This window comes from Lucilia sericata, unplaced genomic scaffold (genome assembly GCF_015586225.1).
Source record: "Lucilia sericata isolate MDLA Ls3-8-SP2 unplaced genomic scaffold, ASM1558622v1 Contig002696F_arrow, whole genome shotgun sequence".
Classification (NCBI taxonomy): Eukaryota; Metazoa; Arthropoda; class Insecta; order Diptera; family Calliphoridae; genus Lucilia; species Lucilia sericata.
The window spans coordinates 25971-43919 of NW_023996422.1; the positions used below are offsets into that span (position 1 = coordinate 25971).

Here is a 17949-nt window from a genome sequence, read left to right on the forward strand (position 1 = left end):
TATTCTCAATGTACGGGAATATTTTATAGATATGACATCTCTACATTTATTAGACCTAGGGATTAATGGACTAGGTCAATTTTCGGATGGACAATTATTTAGAACAATAGAATATCAAAATATGTATGGGGGTCCGCGAAATTAAATAAGTTCTTCAAGGGGTCCGCGAAGTAAAAATCGGTGGGAACCGCTGGACTAGACTATATATTAAGGTTTAGATTACACTGTATACATACCTGCAGCTTCAAGCTTTCCTATGTAGTGGGACACACATACATATATTATAATAAAACTGTGTCGCCATTTTTAAATTTGATTTGTTTTTTTATTAAATAATTTCATAAAATCACATACATATTGTTTTATTTACTTAATTATTAATTTTAAAGGTTAAACAAACAAAAAATAACGGTTTTTTGTAAATTTAGTTTTTTAATACTTTTAAAATAAAAAATTATAATAATTATATTAATAAAACAACTATTAACTAATAAACTCAACAATATTAAGACAAGTAATGGAATAATTAGTAAAAATTAAAAGCTTAACAAATAACTATCAAATAAAACTAATAATTAAATTAAAACAAATTAAAAAAGGATTTATTAAAAAGGAATATTTTTCACGTAAAATTAGTAATTAATTTATAATTTCACATAAATTTCTTTTCCTAAATAAATATTGTATAAAAACAACAAAAATTTCACTTATTCTCTAAAAAATAAAGTTCATAAATTACAATATTTTACAAATTAAAAAGTTTTTCTTTAAAAACACTCGCTCTACTTTGTTCAAAATCTTAAATTTAAATACTTTTTGTTTTTCTAAGTTATCGTGTTTTTGTTTGTTTTGCTTCTCTAAAATTTAAGGTTGTAAATGAGCCATCGTTTTATCGGGCAGATTAGCGGCCAGATATTGCTTGTGCAAACGCTGTCGACAGAATTGATAGAATTCAATTTCATTGGTGAAATTGCGTCGTACAATATCTTTGACTTTTTCACTAACTGGTGGTTTGAAATTATTTTTATTGATCTTTGTTAGGTATTCGGCACTGGCTGGGAAAAGAGAAGAACAAGATAAAGGTTAAAATTTATACGAAAAAGAAACTTATAGAAAAAAGGATTGAATTGGGGTTATTTTTGGTCTATAAGAAAATCTATAGTCTATCTTACAGTCTGGTCGATAGTCTAATCTATAGCCTAGACAATAGTATAGTCTATAGACTTGTCTATAGTCTAGTCTATATTCTAGTCTATAGTCTAGTCTATAGTCTGGTCTATAGTCTAGTCTATAGTTTAGTCTATAGTCTAGTCTATAGTTTAGTCTATAGTCTAGTCTATAGTTTAGTCTATAGTCTAGTCTATAGTCTAGTATATAGTATGGTATATAGTTTAGTCTATAGTCTAGTCTATAGCCTAGTCTATAGTCTAGTCTATAGTCTAGTTTATAGTCTAGTCTATAGTCTTGTCTATAGTCTTGTCTATAGTCTAGTCTATAGTCTAGTCTATAGTCTAGTTTATAGTCTTGTCTATAGTCTAGTCTATAGTCTAGCCTAATCTAGTCTATCGTCTAGGCTAGAGTCTAGTGCATAATTTAGTCTATAGTCTAGTCTATAGTCTAGTGCATAATTTAGTCTATAGTCTAGTCTATAGTCTATTCTATAGTCTAGTCTGTAGTCTAGTCTGTAGTCTAGTCTATAGTCTAGTCTATAGTCTAGTCTATAGTCTAGTCTATAGTCTAGTCTATAGTCTAGTCTATAGTCTAGTCTATAGTCTAGTCTATAGTCTAGTCTATAGTCTAGTCTATAGTCTACTCTATAGTCTAGTCTATAGTCTGGTCTATAGTCTAGTCTATGGTCTAGTCTACGGTCTAGTCAATAGTCTAGTCTATAGTCTAGTCTATAGTCTAGCCTATAGTCTAGTCTATAGCCTAGTCTATAGTGTAGTCTATAGTCTAGTCTATAGTCTAGTCTATAGTCTAGTCTATAGTCTAGTCTTTAGGCTAGTCTTTAGGCTAGTCTATAGTCTAGTCTATAGTATAGCCTATGGTCTAGTCTATAGTCTAGTCTATAGTCTAGTCCATAGTCTAGTCTATAGTCTAGTCTATAGTCTAGCCTATAGTCTAGTCTATAGTCTACTCTATAGTCTATTCTATAGTCTAGTCTATAGTCTAGTCTATAGTCTAGTCTATAGTCTAGTCTATAGTCTAGTCTATAGTCTAGTCTATAGTCTAGTCTATAGTCTAGTCTATAGTCTAGTCTATAGTCTAGTCTATAGTCTAGTCTATAGTCTAGTCTATAGTCTAGTCTATAGTCTAGTCTATAGTCTAGTCTATAGTCTAGTCTATAGTCTAGTCTATAGTCTAGTCTATAGTCTAGTCTATAGTCTAGTCTATAGTCTAGTCTATAGTCTAGTCTATAGTCTACTCTATAGTCTAGTCTATAGTCTAGTCTATAGTCTAGTCTATGGTCTAGTCTATGGTCTAGTCAATAGTCTAGTCTATAGTCTAGTCTATAGTCTAGCCTATAGTCTAGTCTATAGCCTAGTCTATAGTGTAGTCTATAGTCTAGTCTAGCCTATAGTCTAGTCTATTGCCTAGTCTATAGTCTAGTCTATAGTCTAGTCTATAGTCTAGTCTATAGTCTAGTCTATAGTCTAGTCTTTAGGCTAGTCTATAGTCTAGTCTATAGTATAGCCTATGGTCTAGTCTATAGTCTAGTCTATAGTCTAGTCCATAGTCTAGTCTATAGTCTAGTCTATAGTCTAGTCTATAGTCTAGCCTATAGTCTAGTCTATAGTCTAGTCTATAGTCTAGTCTATAGTCTAGTCTATAGTCTAGTCTATAGTCTAGTCTATAGTCTAGTCTATAGTCTAGTCTATAGTCTAGTCTAGTCTATAGTCTAGTCTATAGTCTAGTCTATAGTCTAGTCTATAGTCTAGTCTATAGTCTAGTCTATAGTCTAGTCTATAGTCTAGTCTATAGTAGCCTAGTCTCTATAGTCTAGTCTATAGTCTAGTCTATAGTCCTAGTCTATAGTCTAGTCTATAGTCTAGTCTATAGTCTAGTCTATAGTCTAGTCTATAGTCTAGTCTATAGTCTAGTCTATAGTCTAGTCTATAGTCTAGTCTATAGTCTAGTCTATAGTCTAGTCTATAGTCTAGTCTATAGTCTAGTCTATAGTCTAGTCTATAGTCTAGTCTATAGTCTAGTCTATAGTCTAGTCTATAGTCTAGTCTATAGTCTAGTCTATAGTCTAGTCTATAGTCTAGTCTATAGTCTAGTCTATAGTCTAGTCCATAGTCTAATCTATAGTCTAGTCTATAGTCTAGTCTATAGTCTAGTCTATAGTCTAGTCTATAGTCTAGTCTATAGTCTAGTCTATAGTCTAGTCTATAGTCTAGTCTATAGTCTAGTCTATAGTCTAGTCTATAGTCTAGTCTATAGTCTAGTCTATAGTCTAGTCTATAGTCTAGTCTATAGTCTAGTCTATAGTCTAGTCTATAGTCTAGTCTATAGTCTAGTCTATAGTCTAGTCTATAGTCTAGTCTATAGTCTAGTCTATAGTCTAGTCTATAGTCTAGTCTATAGTCTAGTCTATAGTCTAGTCTATAGTCTAGTCTATAGTCTAGTCTATGGTCTATTCTATAGTCTAGCCTATAGTCTAGTCTATAGTCTAGTCTATAGTCTAGTCTATCTAGTCTATAGTCTAGTCTATAGTCTAGTCTATAGTCTAGTCTATAGTCTAGTCTATAGTCTAGTCTATAGTCTAGTCTATAGTCTAGTCTATAGTCTAGTCTATAGTCTAGTCTATAGTCTAGTCTATAGTCTAGTCTATAGTCTAGTCTATAGTCTAGTCTATAGTCTAGTCTATAGTCTAGTCTATAGTCTAGTCTATAGTCTAGTCTATAGTCTAGTCTATAGTCTAGTCTATAGTCTAGTCTATAGTCTAGTCTATAGTCTAGTCTATAGTCTAGTCTATAGTCTAGTCTATAGTCTAGTCTATAGTCTAGTCTATAGTCTAGTCTATAGTCTAGTCTATAGTCTAGTCTATAGTCTAGTCTATAGTCTAGTCTATAGTCTAGTCTATAGTCTAGTCTATAGTCTAGTCTATAGTCTAGTCTATAGTCTAGTCTATAGTCTAGTCTATAGTCTAGTCTATAGTCTAGTCTATAGTCTAGTCTATAGTCTAGTCTATAGTCTAGTCTATAGTCTAGTCTATAGTCTAGTCTATAGTCTAGTCTATAGTCTAGTCTATAGTCTAGTCTATAGTCTAGTCTATAGTCTAGTCTATAGTCTAGTCTATAGTCTAGTCTATAGTCTAGTCTATAGTCTAGTCTATATTCTAGTCTATAGTCTAGTCTATAGTCTAGTCTAGTCTAGTCTATAGTCTAGTCTATAGTCTAGTCTGTAGTCTAGTCTTTCGTCTAGTCTTTTGTCTAGTCTTTAGTCTAGTCGTTTGTCTAGTCTATAGTTTAGTCCTTATACTAGTCAATAGTCTAGTCCTTAGTCTATGGTCTGGTCCTTAGTATAGTCTTTAGTCTAGTCTATTCTTTAGTCTAAAGTCTTGTCTCTAAAGGTCACTGTAGGTCATATTTTGAACAAATTTTTAATTTAAGTTCTATTTTTTTTAACTGTAATAGTCTGGACTTACTGTCATAAATCTCCCGAACACCTTGGAAAAATCTGGGTATATATTTCTCAAATACCGATAGAGTGGTATTAAGATCCTCTAAAACTCCCACTACAGCATATTGACTTTCGACTGCATGTTTAGCTCTTTCTAAAGCGCCTACAGTATTAAAGGGTCTGGAATAGATTAAAAAATAATTAAATTTTCGAAAACAATTAAAAATTCTCTCTTCCTGAACTCACGTGCACTCATAGGCATGACCACAAAAGAACAAACTCTGACGGCGATGATCACCTATGCCCTCCACGGTAACGCCCTGGGTGTAAGTGCACTCCTGATCACCCGACAAGACACACGATTCAAAATCCTTTTTCAACCAGGCCGGATGTGGTAGTGGTAAATCGGGAAAGGCGGCTTTACGTTCGACAAAATACCAAGGAGCTCGGACGTAATAGAACCAACTGATAACTCTCTCCACCGGATCACGCACCACATTTATATAGATGGGAGTGGGCAATTTGAATTTGGTGAAATTCGTATAGCAGACATGTTTAATAAACACCGATGGTTCGGGTAAATCACTAATAACTTCGGCCAATTCTTGCTGTTGATCTTCGGCCAAACGTATGGTTTCAACTTTTTGCACTGCATCACGATGAAATTGAAAATTATTACGTTCCGATAGACGTCTCAAAAGTTCCATAAAAGTTTGACTGCCCACTTTGGGTACACGATTAAAGAACACCAAATCCAATTGGGCCTTACGGGTATTATTGAGATCATGGACATTAAGAGACTGCATCTATGTTTTGGGGAGAATGTAAAAAAGAGGGGAACAATTTAAAATTTGGAATATTATAAGGGGAAAAATAGATAAAATTTTTACTTAACCCTGGTGATTGATATGCTTGGGTAACTGAATTTTTTTCTTAATTAAAACACATTTTTTATTGGTTTTATAAGAATCAGTTTTATTTATTCAAAATTGTACTAAAGGTGTCTAGGGGTTTTGTATAATTCCCCTTAATAATGTGGGTACTTTTTATCAATATTTAGTGCCAAATATTGTTTATATAATCTTTGTTTACAGAAATAATAGAAATCATATTCATTGGTAAAGTTCTTCCTCATCATTTGACGGACATCATCATCGATTTTGGGTTTCCGATTATTGCGATTGCGATTACGTACTTGTTCATTGTGTACTAAAAAAAGAAATGGTGCAACAATAAGGAAAATAGTACTAAATTTAAAATATAAAATTACTACAAGGAATACAATTTAAGTACTTTTTTGGTACTAAAAAGGGAAATTAAGTTTGTGCTAAAACCATTTCATTATTTTTCCTCCCCTAAAAGAGAACTTGCGTCCCCTGTAGTCCTTTACCATATAGTAAAATTTGTATATCAAAACTTACATTCAAAAACTTCTCTAGCTCCCTTAAAGAAACGTGGTATGTAGTGCTCAAACACGGTTAAAGTAATATTGGTCTCCTCCCAGGTACCCACTACTGCATAATCACGTTCCACATTATGTTTAGCCAATTGTATAGCATAGGGCGAATCAAAAGGTCTATTAAGGATATAAATTATTAAACCTTATGAAGGACAAAAAACCTCACCATTCCAAACTACTAAGTACTTACACACATTCCTGATTATTGCCACAGAAAAACAATGACTGACGTTTATGATTACCCTCGACATCTTTAACGGTATAGGGTACATATTGACACTCGGGATCACCGCTGCGTACACAATGATTGAAATTTTTCTTAAACCATGCTACCGGCTTAATCGGTTCCTCTGGATGTTTATTATAGTAAATGGCATTCTTATAGGCACCTCTTATATAGAAATACCATGAGATCATACGTTCTACGGGATCACGTACTAGATTAATATAAATGGGTTTTCTCAATTGATATTTGGTAAAGTTCAACCAATTGCAATGTTCTATATAAACAGCACCCGGCTCTAGTGTAGCTATCCAATGGATTTGTTTACTTTCTTGGGCTGGCGTTCTAATACGTGCCGGTATTTGTACCGGACTGGTGTTTATAACCTTAATATTATTACGCTCCTCCATTTTCTGCAAAAGTTCCATCAGAGATTCGCTGCCTACTTTGGCTACACGATTAAAGAATAATACATCCACATCGGCGTATTTCGTGTTGTTTAGGCGGGAGGGATTCATGCGATAGAGCTTGTTTTTGGGAGAGGTGTGAGTTAGAGCATATTAAGGTAAAAGTAGTTTTAATTAAAGAGCTTTTGAGCTTTTAACATGATAGTATAATGGAGGAAATGTTAGTTTGGAAATTATTTTAGAGGATAATTAATTTATAAAAACTTCCTTAAACTCAAGAAATTTTGGAGTAATATTTGAAGTCAATAGTCTAGTATGTAGTATACTTTATAGTCTAGTCTCAAGTCTAGTCTATAGCGTGTAATCTGGTGTATAGTCTGGTATATAGTCCCAGTCTATAGTCTAGTCTATGGTCCCAGTCTATAGTAAAGTCTAGTCTGGTCTATAGTGTCGTATATAGTCTAGTCTATAGTATAGTCTATAGTCTAGTCTATAGTCTAGTCTATAGTCTAGTCTATAGTGGTCTATAGTGTCGTATATAGTCTAGTCTATAGTATAGTCTAGTCTATAGTCTAGTCTATAGTCTAGTCTATAGTCTAGTCTACAGTCTAGTCTATAGTCTAGTCTATAGTCTAGTCTATAGTCTAGTCTATAGTCTAGTCTATAGTCTAGTCTATAGTCTAGTCTATAGTCTAGTCTATAGTCTAGTCTATAGTCTAGTCTATAGTCTAGTCTATAGTCTAGTCTATAGTCTAGTCTATAGTCTAGTCTATAGTCTAGTCTATAGTCTAGTCTATAGTCTAGTCTATAGTCTAGTCTATAGTCTAGTCTATAGTCTAGTCTATAGTCTAGTCTATAGTCTAGTCTATAGTCTAGTCTATAGTCTAGTCTATAGTCTAGTCTATAGTCTAGTCTATAGTCTAGTCTATAGTCTAGTCTATTCTAGTATATAGTCTAGTCTAGTATTGTCTATATTCTAGTCTATAGTCTAGTCTATAGTCTAGTCTAAATGCTAGTCTTCAGTCTAGTCTATGGTCTATATTTTAGTCTATAGTCTAGTCTATAGTCTATTCTATAGTTTAGTCTATAGTCTAGTCCATAGTCTAGTCTATAGTCAAGTCTTTAGTCTAGTGTATGGTTTAGTGTATAGTCTAGTCTATAATCTAGTCTATAGTATAGTATATAATCTAGCGTATAGTCTAGACTATAGTGTAGTCTACAGTCTAGCCTATAGTCTAGTCTATAGTCCCGTTTTTAGTGTAGTCTGTATGCAAGTCCATAGTCTAGTGTATAGTATATTTTATAGTAGATTCTATAGTCCCCCCATAGTCCCGTCTAGTTAAGATTGTTATTTTAGTAAAATATTTTTAAAATTACACTCACAACACGACTTCTTAGAAGCCTTTTCCATAGGACAACACATGGAGGAGGATCCCAAGTTTTGAAATAAGATTTTTCATTAGCTTTTTCCAGTTTAAAAGCTTTTAAGCTTCCCTTTTGAAATAAAACACTTTTGAATAAATATTTTTTGCTTTAATTTTGAACGATTTTATTTAAAAATTTACATATAGATTTATTAAAAACTTATTCCAATAAATTATGGGCCTGCAACTCTTTCAAACTAACGGCCAAATATTGCTTATATAAACGCTGTTTACAGAAATAGTAAAATTCATATTCGTGAGTGAAATTTTTACGTATCATTTCCTTGACATCAGCATCAATTTTGGGTTTACGTTTATTTTTATTACGATTGGTAACCTTATCCATGTTCACTGTAATTGAGAGTAAAAATTAGGGACTTAGTAGAAAGTTTTTGTAGTAGTAGAAGTAAAACTGAAACTTACATTCAAATAATAGTTTGGCACCATTAAAGAATTTCGGTATGTATTTTTCGAATACTGTTAGAGTAATATTGGTCTCTTCCCAGGTACCTACGACAGCATAGTCACGTTCTACATGCTCTTTAGCCATTTGTACTGCAGCGGGTGAGTTAAATGGTCTGTTGGAGGGGGGAGGCGGTGATTGATTAGAATATTTGATCAGTTGGGAATCGATTTTATAGCTTTTTCTACATAAAATGGTAATGTGTTCAACAACAACTGTTTTGCAAAAGGAACTATTCCGAAATTTTATTCATAATGGTGGATTTTTAGAAAGATGTAAATTTTCATTCACAATAGTCGAAATTTTCTCTAATATTTTGACTATTTCTCTAATATTTTGGACTCGAGGGTGTCTTGAGTCTAGCTCGCCATTAGCCGAGAACTTATCAAAATCTTGTAGATCTAGGGGTTAAAATTGACATTAACTTTCGTCTCTTCTGAGCTAAGTAACAGTTTCGTGTTGGGGTAGCAATTAATTCAGAATATAAATCTGTTCAAATCTATGGGGTTTGAGAACTCAGTTTAAGTAAAAAAGTCTAAATAAAAGAAATATTCTAACAGGCCCAACTTGACTTAAATTTTTTGTCCCTCAAAACTTTGGTTGAACTATTCGAACGATTTGGTTGAATCCAGCCGATCCATATATATATATATATACTTACATACAATCATCATGATGACCACAAAAGAATAACGATTGCCTCTTAAAATTACCCACATAATCCTTAACACTAAACGGTACATATTGACACTCCGGATCACCGCTACGCACACAATGATTGAAATCTTTTTTATACCACGATACTGGTCTCATGGGCTTATTGGGAGCTTTATTATATTCAATAGCATTCTTATAGGCACCTCTAGCATAAAAATACCACGATATAACTCTTTCCACCGGATCACGCACCATATTTATATAAATCGGTTTAGGCAAATCAAACTCTTCAAAATCGATCCAATTAACATGTTGTATCCATATGGAACCGTCCGTAAGTTCTGAAATTCTCTCGGCCAGTTCACGTTGTTCGATATTGTTGAATTGTCGCTTAGTGGGCTCATGTAGGCCATCACGTTCCAGGGTTAAACCTTCATTGAAATTTTCTAAAACACCAATTAGCTCTAGAAGAGCTTCACTGCCGACTTTGGCACAACGATTGAAAAATATGACATCTATTTCAGCTTTACGGGTATTATTCAGTCTATAGGCGTTTAAGCTTTTAAGCTAAACGTTGTAAAGGGAAGGAGGGAGAGAGAGAGAGAGACAGGTACATGTATAAGGGGAAGGTCGGAATATATATATTTTGATATTAAAGCTGTTGGGCAAAAAGCTTTAGAACCATGATATTTATGGCATTAGTTAGGGTTTTTGTTAAAGGAAATATTTGAAAAAGCGTGGAACAAGAAATTCGGAAAAATATTTATATATCGGTTGATATTCAAAAGCAATTTAAAAGCATTTCCTAAAGCCAATATTTAAAAAAATAAAATGCAAAGATCTTCTTCAAAAATTCAGAAAATATTCGGCTGATTTTAAGCAACTATATATACAAAAACAAAAAAGCAATGATTCAAGATTCAAGAAATCCCTAAAGAAAAGCGAAAAAGCTTCTATTTGAACTTGTGTCCCCTCGTACTGTCATACTTACATACAATCCACATGATGACCACAAAAGAATAACGACTGACGACGAAAATCATAGGCACCATCTACCGTACTATATGGTATATACTGACACTCTGGATCACCGCTGCGAACACACTTATTGAAATCTTTAACATACCACTCACGTGGTCTCATCGGCCGTTTGGGTTGTTTTTGAAACTGTATAGCATTGCGATAAGCACTGCGGGCATAATAATACCATGATATAACTCTTTCCACCGGATCTCTTACCATATTTATATAAATCGGTTTGGGTAAATTAAACTCCTCGAAATCTAACCAATTTATATGTTGTATATAAATCGTACCATCTATAGATTCCGCTATAGTTTCGGCATATTTACGTTGCTCTGGTCGTTTGTGTTCTCTTAAGGTCATTTGTTGAAGACCCTCATGTTCAACACTAATATTATCATTGAATTTTTCCAAAATCATAAGCAGTTCATAGAGCGCCTCACTACCGACTTTTGTACAACGATTAAAGAATAGCACCTCTATATCGGCTTTGGGAGTATTGTTTAAGCGTTGGGCGTTTAACTGTTTAAGCTATTTGAGTTTTAAATTACAGCAGTCAAGAATAGTTATAGAAAATCCCAGCGTTAGTTTATTTATAATTGATAATATTATATTTTTTTTGCCATGAAATGAGGTGCTTCTAGTGTAGAACCGCCATAAACCAAAATGAAAAGTTAGGGAAATTTCGGGTTAGATTTGTTAAGGGAAATTTTAAGGGGAAAAATTGGTATAAATGCCTAAAAGTTTCATACTTGGTTTGCTAATACTCTACTGTCTGAAGCACCTTATCAAATCATTTTTAAAACTCCAATTTCAAAAGCTTTTACTCAGTTAATGGTTTCATATATGTAAATGCGAAAAACCTGGCCAAAACAAAAACTACATCAATAATGTTAAATTATGACTTCAAACCCAAGTCGAATCAAATCAAGTCTATAGTGGAGTCTAAAGTATAATTTATAGTCTAGTCTATAGTCTAGTCTATAGTCTAGTCTATGGTCTAGTCTATAGTCTAGTCTATAGTCTAGTCTATAGTCTAGTCTATAGTCTAGTCTATAGTCTAGTCTATGGTCTAGTCTATAGTCTAGTCTATGGTCTAGTCTATAGTCTAGTCTATAGTCTAGTCTATAGTCTAGTCTATAGTCTAGTCTATAGTCTAGTCTATAGTCTAGTATAGTCTAGTCTATAGTCTAGTCTATAGTCTAGTCTATAGTCTAGTCTATAGTCTAGTCTATAGTCTAGTCTATAGTCTAGTCTATAGTCTAGTCTATAGTCTAGTCTATAGTCTAGTCTATAGTCTAGTCTATAGTCTCTATAGTCTAGTCTATAGTCTAGTCTATAGTCTGATCTATAGTCTAGTCTATAGTCTAGTCTATAGTCTAGTCTAAAGTCTAGTCTATAGTCTAGTCTATAGTCTAGTCTATAGTCTAGTCTATAGTCTAGTCTATAGTCTAGTCTATAGTCTAGTCTATAGTCTAGTCTATAGTCTAGTCTATAGTCTAGTCTATAGTCTAGTCTATAGTCTAGTCTATAGTCTAGTCTATAGTCTAGTCTATAGTCTAGTATAGTCTCTATAGTCTAGTCTATAGTCTAGTCTATAGTCTAGTCTATAGTCTAGTCTATAGTCTAGTCTAGTCAGTCTAGTCTATGTCTAGTCTATAGTCTAGTCTATAGTCTAGTCTATAGTCTAGTCTATAGTCTAGTCTAGTCTAGTCTATAGTCTAGCTATAGTCTAGTCTATAGTCTAGTCTATAGTCTAGTCTATAGTCTAGTCTATAGTCTAGTCTATAGTCTAGTCTATAGTCTAGTCTATAGTCTAGTCTATAGTCTAGTCTATAGTCTAGTCTATAGTCTAGTCTATAGTCTAGTCTATAGTCTAGTCTATAGTCTAGTCTATAGTCTAGTCTATAGTCTAGTCTATAGTCTAGTCTATAGTCTAGTCTATAGTCTAGTCTATAGTCTGTCTATGTCTAGTCTATAGTCTAGTCTATAGGTCTAGTCTATAGTCTAGTCTATAGTCTAGTCTATAGTCTAGTCTATAGTCTAGTCTATAGTCTAGTCATAGTCTAGTCTATAGTCTAGTCTATAGTCTAGTCTATAGTCTAGTCTATAGTCTAGTCTATAGTCTAGTCTATAGTCTAGTCTATAGTCTAGTCTATAGTCTAGTCTATAGTCTAGTCTATGTCTGTCTATAGTCTAGCTTAGTCTAGTCTATAGTCTAGTCTATAGTCTAGTCTATAGTCTAGTCTATAGTCTAGTCTATAGTGCTAGTCTATAGTCTAGTCTATAGTCTAGTCTATAGTCTAGTCTAGTCTAGTCTATAGTCTAGTCTATAGTCTAGTCTATAGTCTAGTCTATAGTATAGTCTATAGTCTAGTCTATAGTCTAGTCTATAGTCTAGTCTATAGTCTAGTCTATAGTCTAGTCTATAGTCTAGTCTATAGTCTAGTCTATAGTCTAGTCTATAGTCTAGTCTATAGTCTAGTCTATAGTCTAGTCTATAGTCTAGTCTAGTCTATAGTCTAGTCTAAGTCTAGTAGTGTCTAGTCTAGTCTATAGTCTAGTCTATAGTCTAGTCTATAGTCTAGTCTATAGTCTAGTCTATAGTCTAGTCTATAGTCTAGTCTATAGTCTAGTCTATAGTCTAGTCTATAGTCTAGTCTATAGTCTAGTCTATAGTCTAGTCTATAGTCTAGTCTATAGTCTAGTCTATAGTCTAGTCTATAGTCTAGTCTATAGTCTAGTCTATAGTCTAGTCTTAGTCTAGTCTATAGTCTAGTCTATAGTATAGGGTCAGTCTGATAGGCTAGTCTAGAGAGAGTTAGTCAGTACTATAGTCTTAGTCTAGTTATTCTAGTCTATAGTCTGTCTATTAGTATAGTCTAGTCTATAGTCTAGTCTGTAGTCTAGTCTATAGTCTAGTCTAGTCAAGTCTAGTCTAGTCTAGTCTAGTCTAGTCTAGTCTAGTCTAGTCTAGTCTAGTCTAGTCTAGTATAGTCTAGTCTAGTCTAGTCTAGTCTAGTCTAGTCTAGTCTAGTCTAGTCTAGTCTAGTCTAGTCTAGTCTAGTCTAGTCTAGTCTAGTCTAGTCTAGTCTAGTCTAGTCTAGTCTAGTCTAGTCTAGTCTAGTCTAGTCTAGTCTAGTCTAGTCTAGTCTAGTCTAGTCTAGTCTAGTCTAGTCTAGTCCAGTCCATTCTAGTCTAGTCTAGTCTAGTCTAGTATAGTGTAGTGTAGTCTAGTCTAGTCTAGTCCAGTCTAGTCTAGTCTAGTCTAGTCTAGTCTAGTCTAGTCTAGTCTAGTCTAGTCTAGTCTAGTCTAGTCTAGTCTAGTCTAGTCTAGTCTATTCTAGTCTAGTCTAGTCTAGTCTAGTCTAGTGTAGTCTAGTCTAGTGTAGTCTACAGTCTGGTCTATAGTCTAGTCTATAGTCTAGTCTATAGTCTAGTCTATAGTCTAGTCTATAGTCTAGTCCTATAGTCTAGTCTATAGTCTAGTCTAATAGTCTATAGTCTAGTCTAGTCTATAGTCTAGTCTATAGTCTAATCTATAGTCTAGTCTATAGTCTAGTCTATAGTCTAATCTATAGTCTAGTCTATAGTCTAATCTATAGTCTAGTCTATAGTCCATAGTCTAGTCTAGTCTAGTCGTAGTCTAGTCTATAGTCTAGTCTATAGTCTAGTCTAGTAGTCTATAGTCTAGTCTATAGTCTAGTCTATAGTCTAGTCTATAGTCTAGTCTATAGTCTAGTCTATAGTCTAGTCTATAGTCTAGTCTATAGTCTAGTCTATAGTCTAGTCTATAGTCTAGTCTATAGTCTAGTCTATAGTCTAGTCTATAGTCTAGGTCTATAGTCTAGTCTATAGTCTAGTCTATAGTCTAGTCTATAGTCTAGTCTATAGTCTAGTCTATAGTCTAGTCTATAGTCTAGTCTATAGTCTAGTCTATAGTCTAGTCATAGTCTAGGTCTATAGTCTAGTCTATAGTCTAGTCTATAGTCTAGTCTTAGTCTAGTCTATAGTCTAGTCTATAGTCTAGGCTATAGTCTAGTCTATAGTCAAGTCTATAGTCTAGTCTATAGTCTAGTCTAAAGTCTAGTATATAGCCCAGTCTATAGTCTAGTCCATAGTGTAGTGTATAGTCTAGTCTATAGTCTAGCCTATAGTCTAGTCTATAGTCTAGTCTATAGTGTAGTCTTTAAACTAGTCAATTGTCTAGTCAATTGTCTAGTCTATAGTTTAGTCTTTAGTCTAGTCTATAGTTTAGTATATAATCTAGTCTATAGTCTTTTCTATAGTCTAGTCTAAAGTCTAGTCTATAGTCTATTGTCTATTATAAGAATGTAGCTTATAGAAAGCTCTTTCTCGCTTGCTTATTATTTGAGAGCGTTTATGTTCTCAAAGTTTTAGTTATAGAGGTTACCAATGAGTTCAGAACCCCGATTTTGGAGTCGTAGATTTGTTTAAGGGCCCTAGATCTTGCAAAGTTCGTTAGCAAACACTAATTGAAGTGAAAAATAACAATTAAATTTTTTAAAATTTTCGCTTATAAATTTATTTTCCAAACTTAATGCAATTTCATTAAAGCTTTCTTTATAAATGACATTTTCTCCTGCTCTTCCTTAAGGACCAATTGTTGTAAGTCATTCTTTTTGATAGCCAAATATTGCTTGTGCAAACGCTGACGACAAAATTGATAGAACTCATATTCGCGGGTGAAATTCTGACGCACCATCTGTTTGATGTCTTCGCTAATGTGAGGCTTAAAGGGATTGCTATTTTGGATATCTGAATTAAGACCATCTAAAACAAGATAATGTGATTAGAAAAGACCTTCTTAACTAAGGAGTGGAAAAAGCTTACTGTAATACATCTTAGTGGCTCCCTTGAAATAACGTGGAACATAGTTTTCCAAAACACTTAAGGTAATATTGGTATCCTCCCAAGTGCCCACTACAGCATATTCTTTTTCCACCGTACGCTTGGCCATTTCTAGGGGAATTTTCGTATTAAAGGGCCTAGAAGGCAAGAAGTTATAGAAGATTATCTAATGTTAAGGATATAACAACTAACACTTACATGCATTTCTTAGCATTATTGCCACAAAAGAATAGGGTTTGTCTTCTATGATCACCCACTTTTTCCAAACCGGATCCCTCGATAAAGGTACACACTTTATCCTTGTTCATAACACACTGATCGAATTCCGTATTAACCCATTGGGGATTGGGCATTTTTCTCTTATTTTTCCTACGACCGGGTATAAAAATCCAGGGTGAACGTATATAATAATACCAGCTAATAACTCTTTCCACCGGATCTCTAACCATATTAATATAAATGGGACGTGGTTGACCGTAATCGGTAAAATTAAGATAATTCATGTGCGAAACAAATGCCATGCCATCTTCGAAATTACTTATATTCTCTATGGTATGCTCTTCTTCCTGTTCATCGAGTGAGGGTCTTATGCCACCATTATTGGGATCAACTTCCACCTCATAATCGTGCATTTTTCCCAAATTTTTCATTAACGTAATCAATTGCATACTGCCCGTTTTGGGTACACGATTATAGAATAATATATCGACTTCGGCTTTTTTCGTATTATTCAAGAGATCGGCATTGAGGGTATATAGCTGGCAAAAATAAAAATTATTTATTTTTGTTGAGAGTTTTTGGAAAAAGATTTGGTGGATAATGATTTGATTTTTTTGTTGTTGGTGGCACCCCAAACCATTTTAAAGAGAATATTTGTATGTGGTAAAAGCTTTTAGAAGATCGGTTAGAATATGGTGAAAGGAAATGGAAAAGATAATTACAAGGGCTAAGCAAAAACTAGCGGTTTCTAATGAAACTAACCTAAAAAAAGCTGGCATTATTGGTAGATTTTAAAATTTCAGATATTTTATCGGATTTCTGATCAGAAATCGAGTGTACGATAGATTGAAAAAGCTGAACTAGAGATTATAATACATATAGTGCGGACTGATCTATAGTATTGACAGTAGACTTGACCGAAAACTTTACACGATTCAAACTGTAGATTTGACTAAATATACTGGACTATAGACATGAGTTTAGTTCAGACTATGGTCAAGTCTATAGTCCAGACTATTGTCAAGTCTAAAGTCTATTGTCATGTTCAAAGTCTATAGACATTACTATAGTCTGGACTATAGACTTGACTATAGTCTGGATTATAACTTTACTATAGTCTGGACTATAGGCTTGACTATAGTCTGGACTTTAGACTTGACTATAGTCTGGACTATAGACATGACCATAGACTTGACTATAGTCTGGACTATGGACTTGACTATAGTCTGGACTATAAACTTGACTATAGTTTGGACTATAGACTTGACTATAGTCTGGACTATAGACTTGACTATAGTCTGGACTATAGGCTTGACTATAATCTGGACTATAGACTTGACTATAATCTGGACTATAGACTTGACTATAGTCTGGACTATGGACTTGACTATAGTCTGGACTATAGACTTGACTATAGTCTGGACTATAGCTTGATTGTAGTCTGGACTGTAGATGTGCCTATAGTCTGGACTATAGACTTGACTATAGTATGGACTATAGACTTGACTAAAGTCTAAACTATAGAATTGACTTAGTATGGACTTGACTATATTTCATGCTCTATAATTGAACTATAGTTTCGATTATAGATCATTCGTTAACAAATCGGTTCCCAGAATGGTAAATATATCTTAAGCTACTGAGTCTTTAACAAGAATATTTCAATACAATAGTAAAGACCTTAGATTTGGCTATAGTCTGGACTATAGATTTGACTATAGTCTGGACTATAGCTTTGATTATAGTCTGGACTGTAGACGTGCCTATAGTCTGGACTATAGACTTGGCTATAACCTGGACTATAGTCTGGACTATAGACTTGACTAAAGTCTGAACTATAGAATTGACTATAGTATGGACTTGACTATAATTTTCGCTATAATCTTAACTATAGTTTCAATTATAGATCATTCGTTAACAAATCGGTTCCCAGAATGGTAAATATATCTTAAGCTATTGAGTCTTTAACAAGAATATTTCAGAAAAGAAAAATACCTTAAAATACATCAACTGCAGGTCCCGAAAGATTCTTAATTTCGCTTATGTCAGAATAGGCTAGAGAGTCCAGGCTAGAGTTCTTAAACTGGGATATATCAGAAATAGTCTTAAGCTCTCAGAATAGCTAACTTTTGGTAAAGTTGTCAAATTTAAACATGAGGAAATTGTGTTCAAAAAACTTTTTTATTACAATTAAAAAGCTGTAAATATAAATGCTTAAAAGGTTTCTTATGAATGTTATAAAGCTTTATGTTACAAAAGATTATGTAACTGCTCTAAGGCTTTTTATGAAAGCTAAATAAGCTTTATTTTTTATAGCTTCTAAGCTTTTAATGAAAGCTACAATGTTTAAAAAAAGCTTGATTTTTCAAAAAAACTTTTTGTGAAAGCTTTTGGCTTACATAAAAAGCTTTTTTGAAAAAGTTAAAAATATTTTATAAAAGCTTCTTTACTTTGAATGAAAGCTACAATGCTTTTTTATAATTTACTTAAGTGTTTTTCTAAAAGCTACAAAGCTTTTTTGTTTCTAACTTTCTAATCAAGCAAATAAAACGCTTTTTTAAAGTTTTCTTTAAATT

The 17949-nt window shown here is 33.4% G+C and overlaps 4 protein-coding genes across 4 annotated transcripts; all 4 read right to left on the minus strand.

Annotated features, from left to right (window-relative positions):
• Positions 1-781: 781 nt before the first annotated feature.
• On the minus strand, positions 782-5453 carry LOC119614211 (heparan sulfate 2-O-sulfotransferase pipe-like). Its single transcript, XM_037970342.1, has 3 exons — positions 4873-5453; positions 4652-4806; positions 782-1055 (listed from the first exon to the last, which is right to left on the minus strand). The coding sequence occupies exons 1-3, from the start codon at positions 5430-5432 to the stop codon at positions 865-867; spliced, it is 906 nt and encodes a 301-aa protein (XP_037826270.1). The 5' UTR covers positions 5433-5453; the 3' UTR covers positions 782-864.
• A 136-nt stretch (positions 5454-5589) lies between these two features.
• LOC119614214 (heparan sulfate 2-O-sulfotransferase pipe-like) lies at positions 5590-6839 on the minus strand. The gene is made up of 3 exons (XM_037970345.1): positions 6276-6839; positions 6048-6202; positions 5590-5835 (listed from the first exon to the last, which is right to left on the minus strand). Exons 1-3 carry the CDS (start codon positions 6824-6826, stop codon positions 5654-5656), a joined length of 888 nt encoding a protein of 295 aa, XP_037826273.1. The 5' UTR covers positions 6827-6839; the 3' UTR covers positions 5590-5653.
• Positions 6840-8252: 1413 nt separating this feature from the next.
• Positions 8253-10702, minus strand: LOC119614210 (heparan sulfate 2-O-sulfotransferase pipe-like). The gene is made up of 4 exons (XM_037970341.1): positions 10262-10702; positions 9264-9826; positions 8563-8717; positions 8253-8490 (listed from the first exon to the last, which is right to left on the minus strand). Exons 1-4 carry the CDS (start codon positions 10700-10702, stop codon positions 8300-8302), a joined length of 1350 nt encoding a protein of 449 aa, XP_037826269.1. The 3' UTR covers positions 8253-8299.
• A 4138-nt stretch (positions 10703-14840) lies between these two features.
• On the minus strand, positions 14841-15951 carry LOC119614213 (heparan sulfate 2-O-sulfotransferase pipe-like; the record flags this gene model as incomplete). Its single annotated transcript, XM_037970344.1, has 3 exons — positions 14841-15076; positions 15137-15291; positions 15353-15951. Coding segments are annotated over 3 exons (990 nt in total), but the record flags the coding sequence as incomplete, so codon positions are not given.
• Positions 15952-17949: the final 1998 nt, after the last annotated feature.